The 27,212-nt window shown below is 34.8% G+C and overlaps 3 protein-coding genes across 8 annotated transcripts in view; 1 reads left to right on the top strand and 2 right to left on the bottom strand.

Moving 5' to 3' along the window:
* The window catches only part of LOC110453760 (putative elongator complex protein 1), a 33,772-nt gene extending 33,319 nt beyond the window's left edge, over positions 1-453 (bottom strand). Inside the window, exon 1 of the mRNA XM_021502894.1 lies at positions 334-453. The gene's annotated coding sequence lies outside the window, so the exon portion shown is untranslated. The remainder of the gene's footprint in view (positions 1-333) is intronic.
* A 174-nt stretch (positions 454-627) lies between these two features.
* Positions 628-23,109, top strand: LOC110453748. Of its 3 annotated transcripts, XR_002463308.1 has the most exons (15): positions 628-719; positions 1,427-1,650; positions 2,523-3,641; positions 4,125-4,245; positions 4,641-4,755; positions 5,168-5,259; positions 7,052-7,115; positions 7,591-7,657; positions 8,204-8,280; positions 9,444-9,572; positions 10,511-10,557; positions 11,271-11,401; positions 13,393-13,499; positions 16,094-18,016; positions 18,057-23,109. XR_002463308.1 is itself a non-coding variant. In XM_021502876.1 (14 exons), the coding sequence occupies exons 2-14, from the start codon at positions 1,508-1,510 to the stop codon at positions 16,231-16,233; spliced, it is 2,352 nt and encodes a 783-aa protein (XP_021358551.1). In that variant the 5' UTR covers positions 628-714; positions 1,427-1,507; the 3' UTR covers positions 16,234-23,109. The 3 variants fall into 3 exon arrangements, 2 of the variants coding, with proteins under 2 accessions (XP_021358551.1, XP_021358550.1); XM_021502876.1 differs by having other exon boundaries at positions 628-714; positions 16,094-23,109; XM_021502875.1 differs by having other exon boundaries at positions 16,094-23,109.
* A 2,199-nt stretch (positions 23,110-25,308) lies between these two features.
* The window catches only part of LOC110453742 (serine-rich adhesin for platelets-like), a 32,379-nt gene continuing 30,475 nt past the window's right edge, over positions 25,309-27,212 (bottom strand). For all 4 annotated transcript variants that reach the window (XM_021502855.1, XM_021502858.1, XM_021502857.1 and 1 more), the window contains exon 36: positions 25,309-27,031. In XM_021502855.1, the coding sequence (XP_021358530.1) occupies positions 26,862-27,031 (170 nt within the window). In that variant the 3' untranslated portion in view covers positions 25,309-26,861. The remainder of the gene's footprint in view (positions 27,032-27,212) is intronic.

Raw genomic sequence — 27,212 nt, 5'->3', positions numbered from 1 at the left:
GGGTCATAGTCACGGCAATTCGGTGATGTTTTCGGCACCAAATCGCATATTTCCCGATAAAATATGGCAGATGGAAGTAAATAACGTCTACAAAGGTGATATTTCACAGTAATAAAGAAGTATTTGGTTCATAACTGGATCGTATGGGGTAGTATTGGGTAGTATTGGGTGGTATTGGGTAGTATTGGGTGGTATTGGGTAGTATTGGGTAATTAGACGCGCCCTCCAGCAGTGCTGTTTGAGATTGGTTTCGGATATACTTTGGTTATTTTGAAATGCTTTACAATAGTTTTCCTATTTCTACGTTATTATGTAAACCTATTTAATCCTTACCAATGTCTACTGCTAACGATACAATCCAATCAGTTATTTTGTCTGTACGCAAGCTCTCATCAGAGAGTGCAAATATTGCACATAAAATGCATGGTTTGCATCATGGAGGCTGCCATATTGCTGTTCCGCACTTTCAATTTTCATTATTAAATAGTAATGTTATAAATGTACAAAGAAAATCATCATGCATGCATCCAAACTAATTTTAATTTTGTTAAAAAAACATATTCTGTATTTTATTGATATACTGAATATAAATACTGTCAAATATAGATCTTGCTGCCGACACCGGAAGTTTCGACGACAAGTGCTCGCTTGGAAGACGATGATAAGGAATCACGCACAAATATCATAAACAACCGTCTAATTCGCATATTTACGGTGATGTATGTTTCGTGTTTATGCACTTTAATTAAAACTCAGATGTTACTTCTAATATTTGTGGAATCTGGTATTGCATTTGATGTTTTTATCTCCATTCATTTACATCTGGAGCAGTTCTCCCAGTAGGTTTAACGTTACAAACAAAAGGAAAACCTATGACCGATTTTCCTTTCTGAAGTCGCATTGGATTGATGTGGAATGTTATTGAAATGATTAAGAAATTATCCTTCTTCAACAGACTGATCACAAGTTGGAATTGATTTTTTTGATTTGTCAGCATTCACTTTCTCTGTAAAAAGAGATGGGGCCTAAAATACAAACAAGACAGATTAATAAATATCTGATGTTAAGAAATTATTTGATCCACAGCAATGGTGTAATTGTTTGTTTTACTGAAGATCTCCTTCCTAGTGGGGCAAAACATGTAGACAAGCGAAAATCAAAATAGCAGTTTTGAGTATCCTTTGCTTTGTCCTTTTTATTACATCTGAAACCAATGGAAAGGGCTAGCCATAAGCCTTTGATAAGCCCCCCCCCCCTCCCCTCTCACGTGCTAACATACGAGCCAACAACAGTGCTTACTGTAGCAGAATAAATAAAAAAGTAAATAGAAGTCAGAAGACTCATTAATAAATCTATAATGTAGTAGGTACTGTTGCATATGTATAACATTACATATTTTATATAATATATGTAACTTTTATTGCAGATCACAAAAAGGAAGATAAAAAGTTCACTTTAAAGATGTCTGTCTAAAGCTGAACACTACTGCTGTTTGTGGAATCAAAGTATGTATCGTGGTAATGTCATTTTATCAAATGGATCGGTGGCCTCACCTTATGGCATTGTGCCTGGACAGCAGCAACAACAACGGCCTGTCATGCTAAATGCTATGTATCGTTTTGGACAACAGACTCAACAAGCCACATACAGGTACATATTCATTAGTAGATACTGGTCATGTGCTAAAATGTTGTCTGGATTAGGAAAATTCTGTTTTTAATGTTTCATTAAGAGTAATTTCAGTTATCTTTACATAGTTTTGCAGATATACGATGTTCACCACTATACACCATAATGGACTCGTCCAGATCAATGCATGGTAGAGTCTACTACAGTCACAGAAATTACATAGATCAAATTCTTAACCATTCATGATCATAACATACAAAGTCATAGGAGTCAGTCATGTTAAAAGCTTTAATCTGTAGATCATAAATTCATAATGCATAGAACCATAACACTTGTATACATTATGTGCAAACATTTTTCTTTGTCATTGGGTCATAAGCTGGGAAGAGTTGAAATGCTAATCATATACTGAACAATCTAACATGCTTGTTGGGTATAAAAAGAAAAGAATACAAGCATTCTCAGTGTTCACAGAAACCCCCAAATGAGGGCTTTTCACCCCAAAGCAGTTTGTTTTACCCCCCAGTTTTGAAGAACCAAGGGGTACAGGACATTGAAAATACATCAAATGTACCCTCAAATCGAAAATTTGGTGTGAACACTGATTCATCCAGGATTAGCTCAGGGATTTGGCCCCATCCCTGGGGACTTACACTTTATTAGGTCATTAATTTCCTAACCCCGTAACCATAATCACACGCTTACAGATCTCAACTGTGAAGTATCCTATTGGGACCAGGGAGATAGAGTTTGAAATAGGGAATTATTTAAAATGCTACTCCTAATGAGAAACATTGTGCCTTATTTGCTTAAAAATATCCAGGTGAGAAATACAGGGCCGTCTGAGTAATTTTAAGCTTGTGTCTGTATAGGTAAAACTTACTTACTTACAGGTCACAAGTCCCTCCTCAAGCTGTTTCTGGACAGCCATTGCGCATGCCATCAGTACCTGCAGGTTATGGTTCGTTACCATACACAGTGAAGCCAGCCCCTATAGTACCAACAGTTGCAGTGAGGAGTCAGACCCGGACCCAGTCTCAGCAGTACAGTTCCACAGTCATTGGAGGTGGTGGTCAAACCCAGCATTATTCTGCTGTCAGGAGTCAAACCCAACAGTTTTCTACGGCACCGAAACCTACTCCGATCTGTGTGAATCTCCTGAACAACAACGTTGCTGCTGGTGCCCCCTTACAACAAAACGCTGCAGAGAATGAACAGATTCGGAGACTGATCATTCAGAAGGCGAACATCCAGCAGAGTCCAGGCAGTAAAACACTTGTAACTAACAATACCATTGTTTCAAATAACACAATCATCAGAAACGATACACATGATACGGTCGTGAGGAATAATACATTTGTTGCTAATAAGACTATAGTCGCTAACAACACACTTGTGTCTAATAGTACACTGGTAAAAAATATCAATCTTGTGAACAACTCGCAAATCGCCGTCGCAAACCTTACAAGTAGGACTCCCAATCTTCCCCAGCAAGTCAGATTCGCTAATCAGTTTAACGCTGAAATTCTCAAACAAATTGACGCAAAACGAAATCAGCTGTTAGCTCAACGATATTACAATTCACAAAGGTTGAATGCTGTTCAGAACAATAGCCAAAAAGAAAACGTGAATTTGGTTCGTCTTCAAACCGAAAAATATCAAGGTAGTGACATCAGAGCAATTGAAGGAAGAGTCTCGCCCGCAAACTTGGACGGAAGTGTTTCACCTCATTCCCGTGAAAGAAGCATTTCACCTTCTGACGCAGAAAAGAATAATTCACCTTCTAAAGAAAGTCCCCCTCCAAGTGATCCTGAACCAGGCTGTTCAACAACTTCTCTTAAAAGAAGCATTTCCCCTTGTGAGTTTGAAAAAGTTATTCGATCTAAAGACAAAGACGAAGAAGATATTACAGACATGGCATCAAAGGATTTTGAAAGGTCATATAGCAGAGATTCGAGACCATATTCAAGAAACTCAGATTCATATCAGAGTCGGAGTAGTGGTAAAGGAAAGTGAGTTGATTTTACCCATGTATTTAAAATGAATAAGAACATATTGAATGTTAGTTCTTTCTGCTGTATGTTCTTCTTAAGTCATCATCTCTGATTATTAGCTATTTATAGCCTGAGCTGATCTGTTTATATCTTTGATTATGAAGAGAGAGAGAGAAAGGTAATTACATTTGCATTGACAAATATATTATTTTGAAATTCAGAAAATAAAAATTGATTTAGATCTATACAAATTCAAAGTCAGTCTTGTATAAGTGCATATCAGAGATTAGAGTATTCCATTTTTACTTTTCTTGGTAAAACAAACTGCCATCATTGTGTAGCTTCAGGATCAGCAACCACACTTAAGTTTAAAAACCCTTTTTTTTCAAATCTACCTTATAATAACAGTGTACAGAAAGTCGGTTTGAGTCAGAATTAAATATTCCAGATATCGGAGCTTGATCTGTTAATTATTAAATCAATACAATTTTCCATCTGCAGGAGACGTGCAGAGTCGCCCCACGATGATGATGCAAAGCGTGTTCGAGGCCTGCAGTGGGGACAGGGTGTGGACAACGATATCGCCCATTACCAGAACCCTGCTTACGCTGGCACTACAAAGGTATATATCTCGTACTAAAACACTCCTAACATTTATATACATGTGTTAATAAAGGCCTGGTACACTGGCTCTACATATGTGTTCTAGAAAACTTCATTGTCAGAAACTTATTTTTTACTTTTCATCTTTGAACAAGATACTTAACTACGGTTGTTCCTGTCTACTCCACTGTAAATGAGTATGTGGTTCAGGGCAGTGCTAGAATTGTTGAATGCTAGCTGTGGGCACTGAAATGGCAGCACCGGCTGTATGCTCCCCAGGGAATTGAGAAAGATATTGGCTGGTTGCAAAGGCCCTCTAACCACAATTAATAATTTGGAAACTGTTTTGAGATGACCTACGACCTAGGTTGTGATAAAGCGGTATATAAGAACCCTGAATTATCATTATAACAGGCCAGTCAAGACATGCTAGATTACTTCATCAAGAATCACCAGACAGAATCAGCGTTACAGAAGAAAAAGGAGTTGAGGGACGCACTACTAGCAATTATAACTCCTGCTTTCCCTTGTAAGTCCAAACTTATTGATATCTATCCTCAAATTATATTTGGTAAGAAACGATATATTTGTTCTATGTATTTGGTAAGAAACAGTATATTTTTACTATGGATTTGGTAAGAAACGATATATTCGTACTATGGATTTCTGAAGAAGAAGTGTTTTTGCAAGTCAAAGTTTAGGTTCTGATTTGATTTCTTAGGAAGACTTTTCTGATTCACATTAATTATAATTTAAAAGTGTTTCATCCATTAAAAAAATAAAATTGATAAAAAGAAACGTCCTTGTAAATGTGAAGACTTTGAGTATTTTAATTTACTGAAAATGAAAAAAAAACACATTTATTTAGTTCTTCAGTGTGGGAACAGGGTATTCATGTAATACAGACATATTTCTACTTTCTAATTGATTTGATTTGACAGATTGCAGTCTGTACATTGTGGGGTCCTCCATGAGCGGGTTTGGTACCATGTCTAGTGATATGGATCTCTGTCTCAGTATTAGTGACCAACATGTAAGTAAAATTTGATTGTTTGCTTTCTTTTTTTCCTAAATCATATATATATTTTAAATTAAAGTACCCTCCTGACTTGAAACAATTATACTACAGACTTTTCAACCAGAGCCACTTTCCTTGATCTTAACATATAGCAAGAAACAAACAAGAATTCAAAAACATTTTTCTGTCGAAAATGAACTACCACGGTAAAGTACATTTTGGCAGCTTGATCTTATTGCTTTGCAAGCTGTGTTTCTTCTTATGATTAACAAGTTTCATTAAAAGTAATGGTTGTCTATGAAGTCCAAGCTTAAGTGTTATGTTTCCTGGTTGTGAGCATGTGTTTGCACATTGTTTTAAAACAACAGTATTGGATCACTTTTTGAGAGATATCACTCAAGAGGGTTGTAGGCACATTTCAGTCCCTTTCAAGTTGAAAATCCTGTGCAATTCAGATTATTACAGCTGTGCATACATGCAGTATACATAGTCCAAGCAAATAGCTCATCAAAGAATTCCAACGTATTGTGGACAACACGACAGAATCTTGCTTATAGATGATTTAATCAGTAAATATTAAATATTTTTAGCTCACCTTCGTGCCAGTAGAGCTTATGGTATGGTGTGTTGTGTGTCATCCGTCAACTTTTTCTTTGAACGACTTCTGAATAAGCAAGAGGCCTAGAGCAATGATATTTGTAGCTAGTACCTGGGACAGAGTGATATTAAAGTTCCTCAAATAAATTACCTTGACCTACTTTCGAGGTCACAGGGGTCAAATATACAAAAACTTTTAAACAACTTCTTCAGAATAACTAGGAGGCCCAGAGTAATGATACTTGGCCAGTAGGTACCTGGAACAGAGTGCTATAAAGTTTCCACAAATAAATTACCTTGACCTACTTTCATGGTTATATGGGTCAAATATGTAAATATCTTTATATAACTTCTTCTGCAATACCAGAAGGCCCTGAGTGATGATATTTGACCAGTAGCAAGCTGGAAAAGAGTAGTATAAAGTTTTAATTTATTTTGGAACATTTTTAAACCAAGGAGACTCAATATATGGATATATTTGCAAAGGTACTTTTATTAGTATATATATCAATTGTATAAACAACACCATTTTGTAATAAGACTGTACTCTAAATGTTATGTGTCAAAGGTCAACCCAGGTTTGAATTGAGTTAGTACGCCCGAGGTTCTGTCAAGTTTGGATAAATGAAATAAACTACTCAACAAACGATATACAGTACAGGGTAGATACTTGTATTGCACCCGCAGATGCTGCTTAAATATTCAACATAACTCCAGACATATGACAACACTTGATAACGCAAAACATAGGCTCTACCGCTGGTTGAGTTGCTGTATCCTAACCCTACATAAATCTATAATACCTGTACTTTGCCAAAGACCTAGCCCCCTAACCCAACAGACAGGAAATATAAAGAGGTAGAGAGAGAAGTGAGCCGACCAGCAGGTCAGTGCTATCATAGACTGCTGAAACATCCTAAATCCACGACTTTTATACCCCAAATTACAATAGAAATCTGATAGCCAATCCAAAACAGTGTTACGTAACGACGTAGGTAAGTTGAATAAACGAAAGGAAGTTACTCAAATCCGATACCTGTATGATAGTCTCAACTAGGGGTAACATCAATGCCCGACGCAATACGTAAAAAATCTCATTTTTAACAAATATTTACAATTGTTTAACAATATATTATATATGTGTTTTTAGAGATAGATTGTGTTGAGATGGTATATTGGGGTTACTAATGGAAATCCTTTATTTATACAGATTGACCAAACAAAGGAAGCACCGGAGATTCTGTACCACATTAAAAAGGCCCTCTCCACCTGTAGTAAGTTGTCTCCCTTCACATTGTGATGATAAACCCTTTGATGGACACAATGTCTTTATAGTATCAGACTTGGTGACAGACGCTGTCCCAATCATTAAATTTTGATTTCATTTGAAAATGTTAAAACAAATTGACCAGAAATGGTAGATGTTCTGATATTATACAACCAACATCAATCATTCATTCCTCTTGTTATGTAAATTCGGTATTAAAGTCATAGTGTTTTTTAGTATTTTAGTTTAATCTTAAAATAAAAAAAAGTTCAAAAGAATGATCCTGAAATATTTTACAGTAAACACCAATAAAGAAAATGTCCCTATTAATATAGAGTCTATTGAATTAGATGCACAGGTTCATTTTCCATTGGTGATAATTAAGTCGGTTCCGACTATATGCCTGGTTTACACAGGTTTCCAGATTACAGATGATTTCAGTATAGATAGGTTCTATGGTACATTTCCCCCTTTGTTTACAGCCTTCCTGAGGGACATAGTGGTTATCAGAGCCAAAGTGCCAATCCTCAGATTTACCGATAAAATCAGGTGAGAGTGTCGTTCCCTTTCAAATGTGTGGGGGGTGTTTGTGTTCACATATACCCAGGGCTGGTAAACCTGGTAAATTATCTACCTGAACCACAATTGCTTCATTTCATAAATTTAGATTCTATTAAAAAATATTCTTTAAGTTGGTCATCCCACTGACAATTCACACACTAAATTGAAAATGAAAATTAAGCTTAATTGAAAACTTGAAACTTGTACTTAACTTTAAATTGGTGTAAGGCCAAAAAGAAATAAGTTTGTTGTAAAATGGTGAAACATTTTGTATGTTAACATTTTGTAATAGGTTAAGTCTGTCGGGTGTTAGCAGTGTTTCTTTACACAGACATTGACTTTACATACATAAATGATATATTTTTGCTTTTATATATAGTCTTTATACATGTGTTACATATAGAAATTGTTGATATATATGAATATATGTTATACATTGTACATGTATATATATATATATGAAGAGTGCATATATACCCAAAAATCATGTGTTTGAAGTCATTTAAATGTTCAGCTTATTTGATTATTTTACAGTGATGTGGAGTGTGATGTAAATATAAACAACATTGTTGGTATCAGGAATACCCACCTGCTGCGCTACTACTCACAAGGTAAAATATCAAAACAAACAAAAAACACCTAGCCCAGTAGTTAAATTATATAGGGCTAGTAATACTGTTTACTAAGAAATACCCAGTCAAACTTCCGTCCTTCGCCCATGAAATCAACTTTCGCCCAGTGTTAATTTTGCATGCAATATACTATGTTTATTATACTATGTTTATTATACTATTCATTGTAATGATAAATTCACTTTAGCCCCCAAAAATGCTAAAATTAAACTGCAGGAAAAAAAATCTGTATACCGTAGTAGTATACAGGGTTCTTATAATATTGTTTTAAACAGCATTGCTACTTTGGGGATTTTTGTGATAAATGTAATCTGTGTATAAACTTTGAATGTCTGTAATATCAAATGATACTAGATACTTTAATATGTTGAAAATATTAATGGCTCACTTTTGTGTATATTTTGATATCATCCTAAAAATCTGCACACACTGTTTACATCAAAGATATAATCATAGAATAAGCAAAGATATTGTTTAAGGTCATAGGAGTGTATTGCTAAACGGAAATAGGAAGTATATCCCTAGTTGAAAATCCAATGTAGGGAGACAGTATCCCAGTTTCTGCATAATCTAATGTTTAATATTAAAGTGATGAATATGGTATGCTTATTATTGACAGAAAAGTGTGTTCTTTCAATATTAAAGTATTACAAAGCAATCCAGGTATTAATTCAGTTGTTTTTTAATCAATGAGTCACATGTGTCCATTTTTCTGTACTTCAGAAACCGGCTACCTATTTCACTACTGTGAAGTTTTTCAAGAACGATAACTCTTGCATGCAATTACTATGTGTATATGTTTTTTATTATAAAATGTCAATTTTTGATTGTTTATAGATAATTAATTGTACACAATTTCAGCATTTATGAAATTGATATACATTAATGCAATATTAATCTATGTTAGTATCATTTTTATTGACATTATTTTGCAAATTTATTTTTCAAAATTCACTCCTTTTTACATAAATTTCCTTTTAAAATCCTTAAAATTCTGACAACCTTTTTTTTTTTTGTGGCAGAAAATTTTCTTTACTTCAAAGCAATATATCTAAAAAATTTGAATAAATTCTACTGAGAAATGGCGACACAATCCTATTAGCTTAAGGACATGATTGTAGCTAACAACGATTTTTATTCAGTTGACTGGCGGGTACGACCTATGGTGTTATTTGCCAAGAAGTGGGCCCGTTTTCATGACATCAACGATGCGTCCAAAGCCACTATTTCCAGCTATTCCCTCAGTCTGATGATAGTCCACTACCTTCAGTGTATGTATGGTTCACTGGGTCTCAGAAACTTACCGATATAGATACCTTACATATAGCATCCATAATACCTGTGATATATGTCAAAGTTATCACCCTTAGTATGTATGTATGGTTCACTGGGTCTCAGAAACTTACCGATATATATACCTTACATATAACATCCATTATACCTGTGATATATGTTAGATTTATCACCCTTAGTATGTTTGTATGGTTCATTGGATTCCAAAAAATATCAAAGTTAAGGAAGGGGCCATAAAGGCAAAGTGGTTACGGTGTCTGACTGTCTACGGTCACTAGTCCTCCACCAATGGGTCATGGGTTTGTGGCCGATGTGGAGCAGTCATCAGATACTGTTTGCAGTTTTTTGATTTTTCTCTGAGTTCTTCAGCTTTCCTCCACCACCAAAACATGGCACATTCGTAACCATAGCTGATAAAAGGACGTAAATCACAAAAATAAATGTATTCATTGTTTGCAGGTTCTCTTGCAACATCAAATTAAAAAAAAAAAGTAGGTCCATACCTGTGATTTGTGGTAGAGTTATGTCCCTTCCTATATATTGTAGTTCACTTGGGGCCTGTTTGTTTATGCTGAACAACCGGTTTGACCGTTTATAAATGTACCAATGTAACAATTTCGGGTATAAATCCTGGCGGACCTGCAAATGTTTATGCAGGCCTTGCAAGGCTTTGTCAAGGCTCGCCTGAAAGCAGCATCAGATTACTATGTCCGACCTTATTTAATAAACGAACAACTGGTCCGACCGGTTTTGCCGTTTAAACGAAAATGGCCTTGGTCTCTGGTTTAACCAATTTAAGGATATATGATACCTTGCATTTAAAACAAGTGATTCGAATATTTCCTTATCATCCAATCAGTGATCTTGTGGGATTTTACTTTCAATGTTTCAAAATTGGAATTGATTTGGTTTACAGGTGGATGCCAACCAGCAGTTCTCCCGTCACTGCAGAAGCTACATCCAGTAAGTATTTATTCAGACCTTCATTGACAAGTATCGATGTGCTAAGAACAGGTCTGAGGTTACTACTTAAACAAAATCCATAAAATGTTTGAATGTCTTGTCCATGATAGAGCCTCATGAGTCAACAATTTAAGTAATTGGGAAAATTACTATCTAAGCAGTCAATGTTACAAGACAATTCATATTGATTTTTATAATATCTTTATTGAAGGTCAGTATATAATGATTATTGTACACACATGTGTTATTGTCTGGAGTCCTTCCAGGATTTAAATACAACATTAGTTTAAACATTAAATGAATTGAGGAACAGTGTACAAAGATTTGGTTAAGGATACCCGTACCTCTGCTTCAAACTGAAGCTTAGTGTTAGAAACTTCTTTTTCCTATATAACTATATATTTTATCAATCATTTCTTGAAAGAAAACAATGTCTTGCATGACTTTTCCGAAAAATGATAAATATCCAAATAAACAATATAATGAACAATAATGTTCTGAATGTAAACCTTCAGCAGGAGTAGACAGGGATTTTTACCCTGGTCAACGAAAGTGTCCTGTCCAACTGTGCTACAGTTATATCCAAGCAGAAGTTAATCAGAGGTAACCATAAATAGGAAAAACCACAGTTCAGTGGGACAGGGATCCTTAATTAAAAACTTGGATATACCTTAGTGAAATATGTATTAACTGATAATGTTTCCTTTAAATAGGACTTGTTTGCTAAAAGCTTAGACATTCAGAACCTGAAAATGAACCATCAGATGGACTTCAAGGTGCAGAACCGCCAGCCGCTCGGTGACCTGTTTGAGGGATTTCTGGAGTACTTCACCTACACGTTCAAGTTTGTACCATTATTAGCTTATAGGGAATGTAATAAGCTGATCAAGAAATATGCATAGATTTATAAGGGCTTGGTATAAGAAATGTGGGTGCCCTGTTGTAACCAAAGTGTCCATACCTCTGTCCACTTATGTTCATGGAGATTATCTCAGAATCCAGAATTCTTAGATTTCTGAAATATAAAAAAAAGTGATACACTGTAGAATGTAGATGTGCCATGGGTTATTGAGCCCCGCATCTCTGTCACGGGTGCCCTATAGTAATCAGTGTCCATCAGTCTGTCTGTACATACGTCCGTCCATGCTTTCATTTCTTGAGATTATCTCAGAATCCAAAAGACTGATCTTTCTGAAATTTGACATGTTGATTGATGCACTGTGAAATGTAGATGTGCAATAGGGTTTAAAAAGTTTTTAAGGTCAAGGTCACTGTTACTAAAAAATATACCATAATGGATACAGTTAGGCACATGGTGGGCCCTTGCTGACCTGGAATTGTTTTCCCCTCGCAACGAAAGTTTGAGGGGGTATAGGATTCTGTATATACATATGTACGTATGTTACACTCTTTGTCATTGCTCCAGCGACTTCATTCCTCAACAGAATATCATGAAACTTCATCCAAGTGTTTAGTATGACAATACCTTGAACAAATTCGCATTTCAGGTTTCTACGTTGAAGGTCAAGGTCACTGTTACTATTTTATGTCATGGTGCGGCGGCGTCCGTCAACTTTTCCTTTAAACGACTTCTCCTGAAGAACGTACAGACATAGAGCCATGATATTTGACTGAAAGCTTCGTTGGTCAAATTTGGCTGGTGGCTTCCTGGGATAGAGCCAACAAAGTTTGAGAATGAAAATGACCTTGACCTACCATCAAGGTCACAGCGGTCAAATATGTCAAACTCTTTAAATGACTTCTTCTGAAGAATAAACAGGTATAGAGCCATGATATTTGACTGAAAGCTTCTTTGGTAGGAGCCCAACAAAGTTTGAGAACGAAAATGACCATGAGCTACTTTCAAGGTCACAGGGTTCAAATGTGTCAAACACTTCAATCGACTTCTTCTGAAGAACTTCAAGGTATAGAATCTTCAAATTTGGCTGGTGGCTTCCTGGGATAGAGATGACAAAGTTTGAGAATGAAAATTACTTTGACCTACTTTCAAGGTCACAGCAGTCAAATAAGTCAAAACGCTTCAAACGACTTTAAAGGTCACAGAGGTCAACAACAAGGAATGGATTCATAAAATTTGGCTGGTAGCGTTTTGGGTTAGAGCTAACAAAGTTTGAGAAGGAATATGACATTGACCTTCTAACAAGGTCACAGGAAAAAATATGTCAAACAACTTCTGAAGAAAAACTAAAAAGCATAGAATCTTATAATAATATTTGGCTGGTAGTTTCAACAGATGGAGCCAACAAAGTTTGTGAGGGAAATATCTGTAGTGCAATATAATATTTAATGAGAATATTTTGCTATGACTGCTTAAATATTCAGGTGAGCGATACAGGCCATCTTGGCCTCTTGTTAGAATAAAACTTTGTCATCGCTCTAGAGACTTCATTTCCTCTTACATATGTCAAAATGTGTGAATGTGAGGGGATGTGCATCACTTGTGATGCCTTGTTTTAGTTAAAAGTTCCTTGGGTCAAGGTCAGTGTTTTGAAAAAAAGAATGTTGAGGGATTATAGTGTCAAAAGCACATTGTACTGCCCTTTCTGGACCAATATTGTTGGTTTTGGTGATAAGTAGTATTTGATGAATATCTTGAATGAATAGCCTCATTTAATCAGGATCACAAAATTCAAGATGGCTACCACTCAAGGTCACTGAAACTAAAAATAGAATAGAAGATATATAATGTGACTTAAACTACACATTTATGATGTCATAACAGCATTTGGTTCCTGAATATATTCTTTTTGAAAGAAAGTACTTTGAGATTCAGAGATGTTCTATTTTTATCTTGTGCATTTTTTCTATTTTCAGTTTTGACAACGATGTTATAAGTGTAAGACTTGGTACATGTATGTCAAAGCGTATGGCTGTTACCCAATCTGGGGAAGAAAACAGCTGGAAACATCTGAAAATTGAAGGTAGAGTCTTGCTGTGTTTCTTATATTAAGCTGTCTTTGGTTTGTAAGTAATGATGTATTTTTAGTTCACATGGCCCAAAGAGCCAAGTTAACTTATTCCGTGCGGCGTCCGGCGTCAATATTTTACCTTAAACAACTTCTTCTTAAAAACCAAATGGCCTAGGGTGATGATATTTGGCCAGAATCAAACTGGGATGAAGGGCTACTAAGTTGTTCAAATGAATGACCTTCACTAATATTCAAGGTCACAGGGGTCAATTGTAAACATAATCAGGGCCGTCACAGCGCGCGCTCTATGCACGACTGCGAGCTAATTAATTATTTGTATAAGATGTAAAGTCAATTATCAAGCTCCAGATGGCAACAGGTGTTATAATTTGTGTACATTAATTGACATTGGGGTCAAGTTAATTGGATGACCCATAGATGTTGAGAAAACAGTCTGATGAGCGAGTCACACATAGGTGGTCTCGCACACGTACATTTGTCGGCGCCGTAAGCCTATCTGATCACCTTGTTCAAACACCGCATCCAACAAATTTATGGGTGAAGTATATTGAAATAAGTGTACATGGTCTTCATTTACATTTCCCGTACCCTAACCAGCATAAATATGTTCGATATGCTTGATTAGAAAGTATAAATATCGCCTTGAAATACCATGTCGATGTGCCGATTTTCGGCCTTTTAGATCACTTCAAACGAGATATCGTATCTGCGTTCTTTCGTAGTTAGATGTTTTAAAATTTCAAGTGATTGAGAAAAGTTATATAGCATCGCAGTTATGCAGTTTTAAGAACAGCAAACAGTTCAGAATGTCCTCGACGGTCGCTTATATTAGGTGCCAATCGACGACACGGGAATGGCCAAGTTGCGCGACGTGATGTGCTCCCGTTTTATTTCAAAGGGTTGGTCAATACCGTTATAAATTCGTCCTTTTCCTTTCAAATGTGTTTTACTGCCATTGACATTTGAAATGTGTGATCTTTTGAAATAAATATAGTTTTTTTGACATAAAACATGAATTACAGTGAATGTAAACACAGGAAAAATAATTATCAATATTGCAACACTGAGGCCTTTTGATTTGGATTTTTAGCTCACCTGGCACGAAGTGCCAAGTGAGCTTATGCCGTGGCGCGGCGTCCGGCGTCCGTCCGGCGTCAATATTTTACTTTATAATGACTTCTTCTTAATAACCGAAAGGCCTAGGGTGTCGATATTTGGCCAGAAGCAAACTTGGATGAAGGGCTACAAAGTTTCTTCAAATGAATGACCTTCACCCATATTCAAGGTTACAGGGGTCAAATATGTTTAAAACTTTAAACAACTTCTCCTGAATAATCAAAATGCCCAGGGTAATGATATTTCGCCAGTAGCATGCTGAGATGAAGTGCTACAAAGTTTGTTCAAATGAATGACCTTTACCCATATTCAAGGTCAAAGGGGTCAAATATGTTTAAAAACTTCAAACAACTTCTCCTGAATAATCAAAATGCCCAGGGTAATGATATTTCGCCAGTAGCATGCTGAGATGAAGTGCTACAAAGTTTGTTCAAATGAATAACCTTTACCCATATTCAAGGTCAAAGGAGTCAAATATGTTTAAAACCATTAAACAACTTCTTCTGAATAACCAAAATGCCCAGGGAGTTGATATTCGGCCAGTAGCATGCTTGGTTGAAGGGCTACCAAGTTTGTTCAAATGAATGACCTTCACCCATATTCAAGGTTACAGGGGTCAAATATGTTTAAAAACTTTAAACAACTTCTTCTGAATAACCAAAATGCCCAGGGAGTTGATATTCGGCCAGTAGCATGCTTGGGTGAAGGGCTACCAAGTTTGTTCAAATGAATGACCTTTACCCATATTCAAGGTCAAAGGAGTCAAATATGTTTAAAACCATTAAACAACTTCTTCTGAATTTAACCAAGAGGCCTAGGATATTCTGCCTGTAGTTGTATTTTAGTCCTCTTTTAAGATTACAAGTGTGAGATTAATACCAGGTGAGCGATTCAGGCCCATTGGGCCGCTTGTTGAAAATGTTGTCTGTAATTTTTTTCACCACAAAGGCAAAATTATGTGGCTGTTTTTATGTCAGGATTTTCTTATCATCCTAAAAATCTTAAATAGAAAATATGCATTTGACATATTACATTTTCATCTTGTATTCTGCTCAGGTAAAATATAGATGTTAAGTTCTGGGGCCATATTCATTAAACCATTCTCATGCTTAAACTCCGAGTTTATGCTAAGGTCCAATACACTGTATCTCGTTTCTGTGATTAATTTATTAAAAAAAGTCATATTTTGTCAATAATATCGAAGAATGTTTTAGAAACTTCAAACCAAGTACCTATAACTGTGTTGCATGATTTAAGTGAGTTTAAAGAAAGTATGCTAAAGTGCTTAATTCATGCTTAAGTATAAGAACGGTTTCATGAATACAATGTGTGTCCAAAACGTAGATGGTGTGGGGAAAAGTTGTACAATGTTTTTTCATTTTTAAAATGCCACATTTTCTGTTGTAAGCTTCAAGATGTCTGTAAAGGCTTTTCCTGTTATTAAAAATATCCTGTTCGTTATGTTACAGAGCCTTTTGACTTCACCAACACAGCAAGGTCCTGTTACGATGTCAATATCTTCGAAAGAGTAAAGAGAGTCTTCCGTATTAGTCACCGAAAGCTCAAACAGACTGGAAAGATTTCCTCTCTATTTGAATGTCCATTCTGAGTTTGGAGAAGACACAGAAACATGTTTCAAGAAGTCTAAAGATCAAACTTCATGATTTATAAGAAACTAAAGAAAAAAGGATCAAGAAGTGTTCAGACATCTGATTTGATGCCTGTTCAGACATTCGTTTTGATTTTAACGAAATCTGGAAATTAGGATAAAAAAGACAGAAACTTGAATGAAGACCTGCTTATTCATCCTTTCTGGTTTTTGAGGGAATATACAAGAGGAGAAACCAGTATATTTGGATCAGTAGTATTGGTTTGAACAGCCATTCTGATGTTGGGACAATGTAATGAGTTTTTGACCTGCAGAGAAAGCTCGAACTAATGTAGCATCTTGCCATCTTCAATAGCAGGAACTGTTCAAATCTGTGACTGGTAGAATGAGCTTTAGCTAATATAGCACCTTGGAATAGTAGGAGCTGTTCAGATCTAAAGGTATGTAGGTATTGCTGTTGCTAACATAGCTTCTTTGAATGCCGTGAAAATCTGTGGTGTCACTGTCTATAATAAACTTAAGTGAACAAAGCATCTACGAGTAGCAGGAGCTGTTCAAATCTGCGATCTGTACAGAAGTTTGAGAACACAAACATCTTCAAATAGCGGGAGCTGTTCAAATCTGATGCTTGTTGGGAATCGAGAAACCATTCTGCCTGGGCTTCAACTGATTTTGATTAGCCTTCTGTCTGGAACAGAATTTTCTCCACTGTATCCAATTTTTCCTGTCCTAGTCTTAATTGGCTTCAAGATAGCCAAGCAAATGTGGATACATTATTACTGGGAATGAATTCATGAGTCGGAAGTGAATACATTGTACATAGCTTTGAACTGAACCAGTTGCACAAGATGTGTTGATCACCCAGACAAGACTGATTCAAGCTTCCTCAGAGTGTTACCCCAAGTGTTAGGGAGATACCCCTGGTGTTAGGGTGATACCCCTAGTGTTAGGATGATAACCCTGGTGTTAGGATGATACCATAGTGTTAGAATGATAACCCTGGTGTTAGGATGATACCCCTAGTGTTAGGATGATACCACTAGTGTAAGGATGATACACCTAGTGTAAGGATGATACCCCTAGTATTAGGATGATACCAATAGTGTAAGGATGATACCCTTAGTGTTAGGATGATACCACTAGTGTAAGGATGATACCCCTAGTGTAAGGATGATACCCCTAGTGTAAGGATGATACCCATAGTGTAAGGATGATAACCCTGGTTTTAGGGAAAGATGTTTACATCTTCAGCAACGAAAGAAGGGGGAATAATAAACTTTAAAGTGTTCTCTGAAACTTAGTATGATATTCTGGAAGTGAATTGAACTCTTGTCGAAGACTAATACTTGAAATTCACAAGTTAGTGTGAATATGTGAACTTCAACAGTGATGTTAAGAGATTTTGAGTAGTGTATGATATACACAAGTGTATAAAAAAAAATGTTTCCTCATTTCACAGGTGACGGTAAGTGTTTTTTCAAATAGTGTCTGAAATTCACAAGTGACATTAGTGTTTCCTTACATAGTATTTGAAATTAACAAGAGCCTGAAAAATTTGGACCCTGAACATTTTTCATGGATATGGTTAAATTCTTCATTTACCTAAGCAAGTGTACAGTTTAAGGTTTTTGAGTGACTGACAAGTGTTTTACCCACATGTTTTTTCTATCAGTGTGTGATAGCGTTACATGGTAGTGGGGTTATAGGTATGTGTTGATCATATAGGTATGTAGGGAAACACAGGTATGTTTTGTGGATCATATAGGTATGTAGGGAAACACAGGTATGTTTTGTGGATCATATAGGTATGTAGGGAAACACAGGTATGTATCAGTATTGATACAGGTATGTATGACAAATATCGGTACATGTAAGTGAAAATATAGCTACTTTGGATACAGAGGAAGTCAATTTGGAGTAGTGGTGCTAGTGGAATACTGTATACTGGAGAAAATGTTCACTGCAGTTTAATTTTCGCTTTTTTCGCCACCCGTAATGAGGCAAATTTATTTTGACAGAGAAAGTTAGTAAACAGCATGATATATTAAGGAATTCAATGTGAAGGGCTGGTATACAGTATTATGTTAAGTTGTAGGTCAGTAGACAACGGCAAATGGCAAAAGTTTGACTTGGAAAGGATTTCTAGTTATACAGTATTATGTTAAGTTGTAGGTCAGTAGATACATAGTGTTAGCTAAGTTAAAAAAATCTTCATAGCTCACACTACAAACTGTACATAGGCAACATCAACAGCTGTGTCATCAACTACTCATGTGCAGAATGCATAGATACTTTATAGTATGTACCAAGTGTATATATTGGTTACAGAAGTGCAGGATTCCAATACAAAAGACTGGTATCTATTGTGTAAGGTATCTCAGTGCTCAGCTTAAAACTAGAACCATTTATGACCAATGGAAATGGGAAACAAAATCACAAAAACATGTTGATTATGGTACAGTGTAGACCCTTATTGATTTGTTAAACAGGAAAACAGACTATGTACGCAGACAATGATTCTAGTTATTAATAATGGTGAAACAGAGGAATAACCAGGATATGTATAGAGAATTTTTACGTGGATGGGAACATAATGAGGGCCCTGCGTAAAGAGAAAGCGAGTACCCTTAGGCAGTAGTAATCAACTTGTTAATTAAGTATTATTGTACTGAGTGCTATATGATAATTTATTGATGCCATTAATCATTCACCCCTGAAATTTCATAATGAACTACTCCAACCTTTGAATTGGAAGAGTTCAAATATGTCTTCAGGGGTGAATGAGTTAATTTAGGACCAGGGGAGCGTGAGAAAGAACTACTATATATATATATATATATGTAATATATGTTAAAATTTTAAGTACATAATATATGTCCATCTAAGTCTTATGTTAATATTTTGAGAAAATTAATTATCTGTCTTTGAGTTATTATATGTATGATGAATCTTGTCAAACTGTAAACATGGAGAATTTCACTGGGTGTAAATTAACAATTTCATTCATAACACTTTGCAAGGCAGTATAATTATACCAGGAGGTATATAGGAATCGCCTATCCAACTGTCCGTCACATTTCTCTTGTTTTCAATAGGTCTGAGACTGATAGAATGTACTGGTTTATGCATGGGGGGCAAGATTATGCGGTAACAAACATAAGTGTAATGCATTGTACCTGGTACCTACAAACATAAGTGTAATACATGGTACCTGGTACCTACATGTGTCAATTTCCATGTTTACAGTACTGTGTTCAACATTTCTGCCATTGTATTGTATTATATCTGCCATATCCTGTGCTTGTCAATTAACATAGAATATCATATGTATATAAAATCTTATTTCATTCATATAGCGAGATTACACACTACATGTTTATATACAAATCGTATATTAAGTATTTCAGTCATAAAATGAAATGACACACCTTGTGTTTTTGCAAAACCTTTATATTATGTAATAAGTATTTCAAATGTGAATACATAGCTAGATTTCAAAAAAAGATATTTGTTATGCATGTATTTGCAAGTTTATTGTATACAGTATTGATATTTTAATAACATGTAGTACTTCTGATAGTATGCATCAGATATGAAAAAATAGTAGTACAACTCGACTGTCTAATAGTCTAGAAACAGACGTGATCTTGGTGTTCACTTTGCATTGTATGCAAAAATACTATTTTAGTTTGGAGTTAGCGGTTTGGAGATTATTTTGTCATTAGTGTGATCATGTTGAGTTTGCTAAGTTAAATTCAATTAATCGTGAAGATGAAGTTAGCACAGCCAAGAAAATAACTTTTATTACCAGGTAAGTAAATGTTTTGAATTTTGATGTACCGTACCCACATGTTCATCCCGTTATGAGGACAATATGAGGAATATTTAATGTATCTTGCTGGACTGTAAGTGTAGTTGTGGCTGGTCCAGACTTGCTTTGACTTTATAAAAGAACAGGGATAGCATCTCTAATTAAGGATCCCTGTACCACTTCCAAAAACTGTAACTAGTACATTTAATGGAATTTGATTTTTTCCGGCATGACTGTAACTTTGATAAATCATTTCTGGAAAGAAACTGTACCTTTCATGACTTGTATGAGAAATAATAAAGATGAAATTAACAAAATATACTAGTCATCAACAACAGTGTTCTGAGGGTAAAACAAATGTGGGGCTAGACACGGATTGCTGATCTATCACTATCACCAATGGAGCTATATCTGGTTGATGGAAGTGTCCTGGTCCAGTTGTGCTACCTTTATATCCAAATGAAAGCTAAGGGAAGGTTACTGCATACAGAAAAAAAAACAGTGTAGTGGGACAGAGATCATTGAAGATATTGAGGTAGACAGCCTAATTAGATTAACCAGATGATTGATTGAGACCTGCAGAAATGGTGTCGAGGCGACCAGTAGTGGCATTGTTTTATTACAGTAGGTGATGATTGCTCCATTCAAATTCACCAGACAAAAGTATGCAAGTAATTCTGGTAAACTGTACACTTGTAGTGACAATGTATAGAGGGAAAATGAACAGGAGACTTTTTGTATAATTTCTTGTCTGGACCATAACTTTTAAACCTATAAATGTCTCTGTAAAACTTTGAAGTACACCTAAATCTACAACATCAGATGTGCAGTGTGCTGTAGTTTTGCCACGGATACTGACCTCTAAATACAGTAAGATAATGTAAGTAGTGAATTTTTGTTTGGTCCACAAATGTTGCGTTTAAAAAAGCACACAAATGTCAAATGACAATTTCTATTAAAATCTTGTGTGCAACATTTACAACTTTGAAAACTAGAGGAGTATAGCAAAGAGTATATATTACGGCACATAGTATTTTTAGTTTTTTTTGTACATTAAAAGTCTACTTTTATTGAATCTTTACAAAAATCATTAAGACAATATAAAATGAACCATATTAAATTATGAGTTCAATGGTTTAGGGTTTACATTTATTTTTATCGTTCTATTCTTGCACATCTAGCACATTTTTTGAAAAAAAATCAGATATATGCACATTGGCTAACATGGGGTTCACAAAAGTAATTTCTAGCTTTTTTGGAGCCAAATTTTATGTTTTTTATTTTTTTTTACAAAGAGCACAGACATTTCCATCTTTGATAATCAACTGATTAAAATCACTCTGTTGATCGGAAGAGAAAAGTATGAGATAGGAAAATTTGGTCGATAAAGATGTACATATAAAGACATACCTGTTCTATATAGTTGGTTATCTTCATAACTGATTTTTTTTTTCTTATTAAGAACTTATTTATTTGCAATTCACAGACTGTGAAATTGGTTGAAAATGTTAATTCTGGTTGAAAATGCAAAAAATACTCTCTCATTGGTATTTGATTTTTGCTTTCAAAGTCGAGATTACCAGTTATCCTGAAATATCATTTGAATCATTTTAGGTTAATTTGTATGCACTATTATTTCAACTTAATTTGTCTATACTTATTACCACATGGAACTTTCTTTATGTGTTAGTCAATATTTTTTGCCCATTAAATTTGAGTGATTATTTATAAGCTGGGTGGACCAAAGGTCTAAGCAATATGTTCATATTGTAAAAGTGTTGTGCAGTCTTATCGAAATGTGTCGTAGTGTGTGATTTGTGTATTTGTAATCGTATACTGTAGTAGTACAAAAAGATTGATTTGTGTATTTGTTTTCTAAGTACTGTCTACAAAATGATTTACATTTATCAGTAGATAAGTAAATTCTGTACTGGATGGTAAGTGAAAACACTGAAATATTTCTGAAGGTTTTCTTTGATATTTGAGGTACAGGTATATTTGAAAAGTTAATCAATATGCTTATTGTCAGCAATTTTGCACAAATCTCAAACCTAAAAATATTAATTTATAGTCTCTTATAGATTCCTATTTGTTTGGAACAGTGAAAGTGTTTTTTTCTCCATACCATGTTTGACTAAACTTAAGAATTTAGTGAAAGTGGTAATGTTCACTTGACAATATAGCATAAATTCTACCAATTGTTTTTTTTTAATAATTTGTGACGAGGATGATTTCAAGAACAGGGAGATGAACATATATTTATTAATGCTTTGTTGTCCCTTCATCATAACATATAACACACACAAGTTGTTAATTTTGTGTGACTGATTTTCTTGATTCGTAACTGGCTGTTTTGACTCTGGCGATTTTCTTGATTCGTCCCACCTTCTATTACTTTCTAGCCTTCCCCCAATGACTCCTAGGCCCTGTTCTTCATAGGCTGTTGGTCTTAACTACTGACAAATACACATCTTTCATCTTCTGTACAATAATGTTCAAAAAAAATTCAGGCGCAGAACCGAACCTGCATGTATGGGAGTGTAAAATGTTTGTCCATCGAAAACAAACACAAAAATAATATTAAAATTTCAAAAGTTTCTCAAAAAGTTCATTTTTTAAATTCTATGTAAATGACTTGTTAAGGTTATCATGCTATGAAACACATCGGTGGTGCTTAGGTAAATATGACTAGTATATATAAACCATACTTATTACATTATGTTCAATATCTTATCAATTATTCTATGTATACATAATCAATGATTTAATCTTATTTCACCGACATCCTTTCATAGTTTGAAAGAACTTTGGTGTAATTTAAATTTAATTAGACAATTCAGTTACTTGGTCGATCTTTCTCACTGGTTAAGTAAATTTGTGAAGTGGATATGATTTGTTTGGTAAGAGAATTCGTGTGTTTAGAGTCTTCGTGTTGTTATTTGTAATTATTATGTAGTTAACATGTGTATTTCATCCTGAAAAATATACTAGTTAACTGTATACCTCATCCAGACTATTGTATTATCTGCAGTGATAAACTCATTGGAAATAAATATTTTTCGTTATTTTGGAATTGTTTTATTTGTTTGCCTGTGGAAAAAGGATTCTCTGAAGATTGACTCACAGATTTTGACTGAACTATACCCATCAATACAACTCTGGTTGGTAGTATACAGTACTACCGGTCTTGTTTGAACGTTACTCAACTGTGAAAACTGTCTAGTTACAGAACCTAATGGGAATTCAATGGTCATTTGATGCACCTGTATGCATAAAGGTCCAGGTCAATTCTTTTTACAAACTTTGGAGAGCTCGATGCCATCAAGGTATTGGCTACATATCCCGACTCTATGGCTTTAATTCTTCAGAAGAAACTGAGTGTTTTAACAGATTCAACCTGAGTCAAGGTAATTTCTTTTCTCAAATAGTGTAGCACTCGTTGCTAGCAAGCCATTGACGATATGACTTTAAGCCTCTTTGCTCTTCAGAAAAAGCCATTTTATGAGTGTTTTGACAAATTTGATCTCTATCACCTAGAATAAACGTCCAGGTCATTTATTTCACAAGCCTTGTTATACTCCATGCCAGCAAGCCATTGGCTGTACATATGAATCAGGGCTGAGTTTTTTTTTAGAAGAAGCTGTTTGAGTATTGTTATGGATTTGACCCCTGTCACATAGAATACCATATAGATTAAGGTCATTTCATTTCTACAAATGGTTAGTACTTCAAGCCAGCGTGATACTACTCCTATATCTTGACTCTGTCTTCTGATTCTTCAAAGAAATTATTGGAGTGCTTTATTTGCCACTAAGCCTTGGATATATATATCATATAGGCCTAACAAGATTTGACCCGCGTGACCTTGAGATCAAGGTCTGTCCTTGTCCAAAATTCTGCAGCACTCTATGCCAGCAATTGCAAGCCATGGCCACTTATATCATTTGTCAATTCATTTTGGTTCTCCAGGAAAAGCTATTTGATTGCTTTGACATATTTGTGACTTGTGACCTTGAACGTAGGTCAAGGTCATTGCTTTCCCATATTGAACGAAAACATCAAAGTAGGTACACAATTGTAAATGTTTTTATTATATCATTCAATTTTGGCACATCTTTTCATTAATGAAAATCATACACTTTCGCACTCCTTGCATTAAAATTCACTTAGAGAGTATATATACAATCAGAAGTGTACATATATCTTCCAAAAATATGATGGAAACAATGGTGAATTCAAATTTTGATATTATTTTCACCTGTACATACCTTCTCATGATTTAAGACAACTGCATTATTCATATTTTTGTTATGAAATTACATACTCTGTTAAAAGATGTGTATATGTAGTGTGTTGTCATATATACAAAAAATATTCACACATGCATTCATATCTTTAAAATTCTCGTTTAAAATATTGCTTTATTTTCTAAATAAACATCCAAAAGAGACTGAGTAAAAGAAGTCACAGAAATATCAAACTTCTACTGTCGGACATAATTAGATTAAAACAATGAAATTATTTTTAAAAGGAAAATTCCTTTTAAATATTTGCTCTTCAGGGAAATAAAGATGAAACCTTTGTTAAAATTAGGGAAGCTTAAAAACAAAAGTGTTAAAACCTCATGTTTTTTGTTCTATGTAGAATGGAAAAATATATCACAAATTTCAAGTCCATGTTAGGAACGAAAACAGATGTGAAATGTCATTTAACCATTTTGGTACCAAAAAATACTACAGATTTTACATTAACAATAAGAAATGAGACACACTTACAAACACATTCAAAATAGCACTGATGCACAATATTTAAAAAAAAAAAACCTACATATCACACAAGGAATTTTAACTTTACTAATATATATGGAATATATAATAAAAACAAGAGTACCGCGGGTAAATAATATCTGCATCATTCTAAGAGTGGTACCTGATATGCTATAAAAAATGTAGGAGAAAATCTCCGGACAAAAACGAATACTGAAATTAACAAAAGGCAATTAATTTTGCAAAAATCGTCGAATCAAAATTCTTTTAAGGGAGACACAACTTCATATCATGATTATAAAGTATACCAAGTTTCAAAGAGATCCGTTGAAAAATGTAGGAGGAGATTGCCGGACAAAAATCAAATACTGAAATGAACAAAGGGCAATAACTTTTGATAGAATTGTCGAATCAAAATTCTGTTATGGGAGACACAACTTCATATCATGATTATAATGTATACCAAGTTTCAAAGAGATCGATCGAAAAATGTAGGAGGAGATTTCCGGACAAACAAAGTTTCTGCCGGCCGGACAACACCATACCATAATACTACCGTCAAATTTGACAGTCGTATAAAAATGCATATGAAATCATGTATTAAAGAAAACCACTTGATGATGTTTTCTGAATTCCAAAAGGAGTATTAATATGTTTACAGTATTAACATACAACAAAATTTCTCCTCTAGTGTTTGATTGGGTGTAACCATCCACTTACACAGCTAGGCAGATGGGAGCATTTAGCATCAAGGCAAAGTTTTATACCAAATAATAACCTGTGAAAATATTGTGTAGGTAAATCATGAATCTCATTGCAAATATATTTTGCTGCATCTAACACTGATTCAAGTATGATGACAGATGAAAGTTGATATCATAAAAGCATTATACATGTATGTACTGTATAACACCACCGATAAAGTTTAAAATTCATTTCATCCAAAAAACCTTGACATTTCAACATTGGAGTTTGGTAAAATTGTATGATATCATAATTGTTATCACTAGTGTCACTTAAAATTAGGTTCCTTTCGTTCTGTTTGCTTTATTTTATCCAAAAAAAAAGATGTCTGCAGTATTTCTCACTTTCTAAAATTAGGATTCTCAATTTTTGAAGTTGTTATTAAGATATACCACCAAATTGCCATGTTCTTTTTCTATTTTATTACCTTTGCTAAGTTATCCTACAAAACACCAATGAATCAATCAGATAAAAAATCTCACTTGAAAATAACTCTGTTTACGACTAGCAACATAACATCAACAATAATAGCCGGTATGTAGAACGAAAATGACTGCTGGACTGATTTTGGTTTAACAGTTACAGAGAAAATATTTTTGCATTCAATTTAAATAAAAGTTTGTTCATATTTATTGGACATCTAGTAAAACAATGCATGAATTGTGAAAACTAGTTGTTGCTACTTCATTTAAAATTTTGGTAATATTAAAATCCAGTGAAATGTGTACAGATAACTGAATCAGAGAAGCACAGCATTACATAATACATAGATATAAAATCTGTCAATACTTAAAAACCACCAGAGTATGAAAGTGATATTGCACATTTTAAATTCTGCACAAAGTTCCTTTTTAAAATGATGCAGGACCTTGCTCAAAGGAATGAGAGACATGACATACCATTGTCAATATAGGACACATGCACTATAACTGAAAGCCTTTTTAGTACCGAGTGTGTAGATTTTTTCTGTTTTATTTTCAATTCCAGTGTAATTTTCCTCAATGTATAAAACTCATTTCTAACAGTGGACACCTTTGTTTGGAAAATACAGGCAACATGCATAAATCTTGCATGCAGCACCACAGTGTAAACTTTGCTGATCACAATCAATAGGCCAAGACCTTGCTGTTACAATATCGACTAAATGTTTTCACCGGTCAGCCACTGGCAATACGCACTTACCAGTATTTCTCAGATACTAATTGTGCTTAAAATTAATGTGCTGAAAGTGAAATTACAAAATTAATACCTAGAGGAAAATTTCCCCAGTGATATGTTTTACACTGCTGTCTGATTTGTCGTAGTTTCTACTCGTGAGTGTAGTCATATCTATATCTGGGGTGTCCGTCGTACGCCATGATCTGGCCGTTAATGAGATTCTGTATCATCCACTCTGTCGACACCACCGGCACGCCGAGCTGTTTGGCACGACGTAGGACACTGCTGGAGCAGGTGCTGTCTGTCACAATGACGTTAACTGAAACAAAATATGACAAGGTCATAATGTGGGACTATTTCTTAAACAAGCCAAGAGAATCAATCTAACATTAACTTAATGTTAAGAAAGACAAGAGGCCCAAGGGCCTTAGCAGTCACCTGAGTTATATCATAGGTACTGGTAGCTTTATTTTATTGTTTAGATGTGATGTGGAAATCAG

This window comes from Mizuhopecten yessoensis, unplaced genomic scaffold (assembly GCF_002113885.1).
Source record: "Mizuhopecten yessoensis strain PY_sf001 unplaced genomic scaffold, ASM211388v2 scaffold7493, whole genome shotgun sequence".
NCBI lineage: Eukaryota > Metazoa > Mollusca > Bivalvia > Pectinida > Pectinidae > Mizuhopecten > Mizuhopecten yessoensis.
This window is presented reverse-complemented; position numbering and strand designations above follow the sequence as displayed.

Bases quoted from the DNA above. Each gene is read 5' to 3' on its own strand.
- LOC110453748 (XM_021502876.1), top strand. From the start codon at position 1,508: ATGTATCGTGGTAATGTCATTTTATCAAATGGATCGGTGGCCTCACCT. The intron at 1,651-2,522 runs GTACATATTCAT...ACTTACTTACAG, and splicing joins ACTCAACAAGCCACATACAG to GTCACAAGTCCCTCCTCAAG. The intron at 7,658-8,203 runs GTGAGAGTGTCG...ATTATTTTACAG, and splicing joins AGATTTACCGATAAAATCAG to TGATGTGGAGTGTGATGTAA.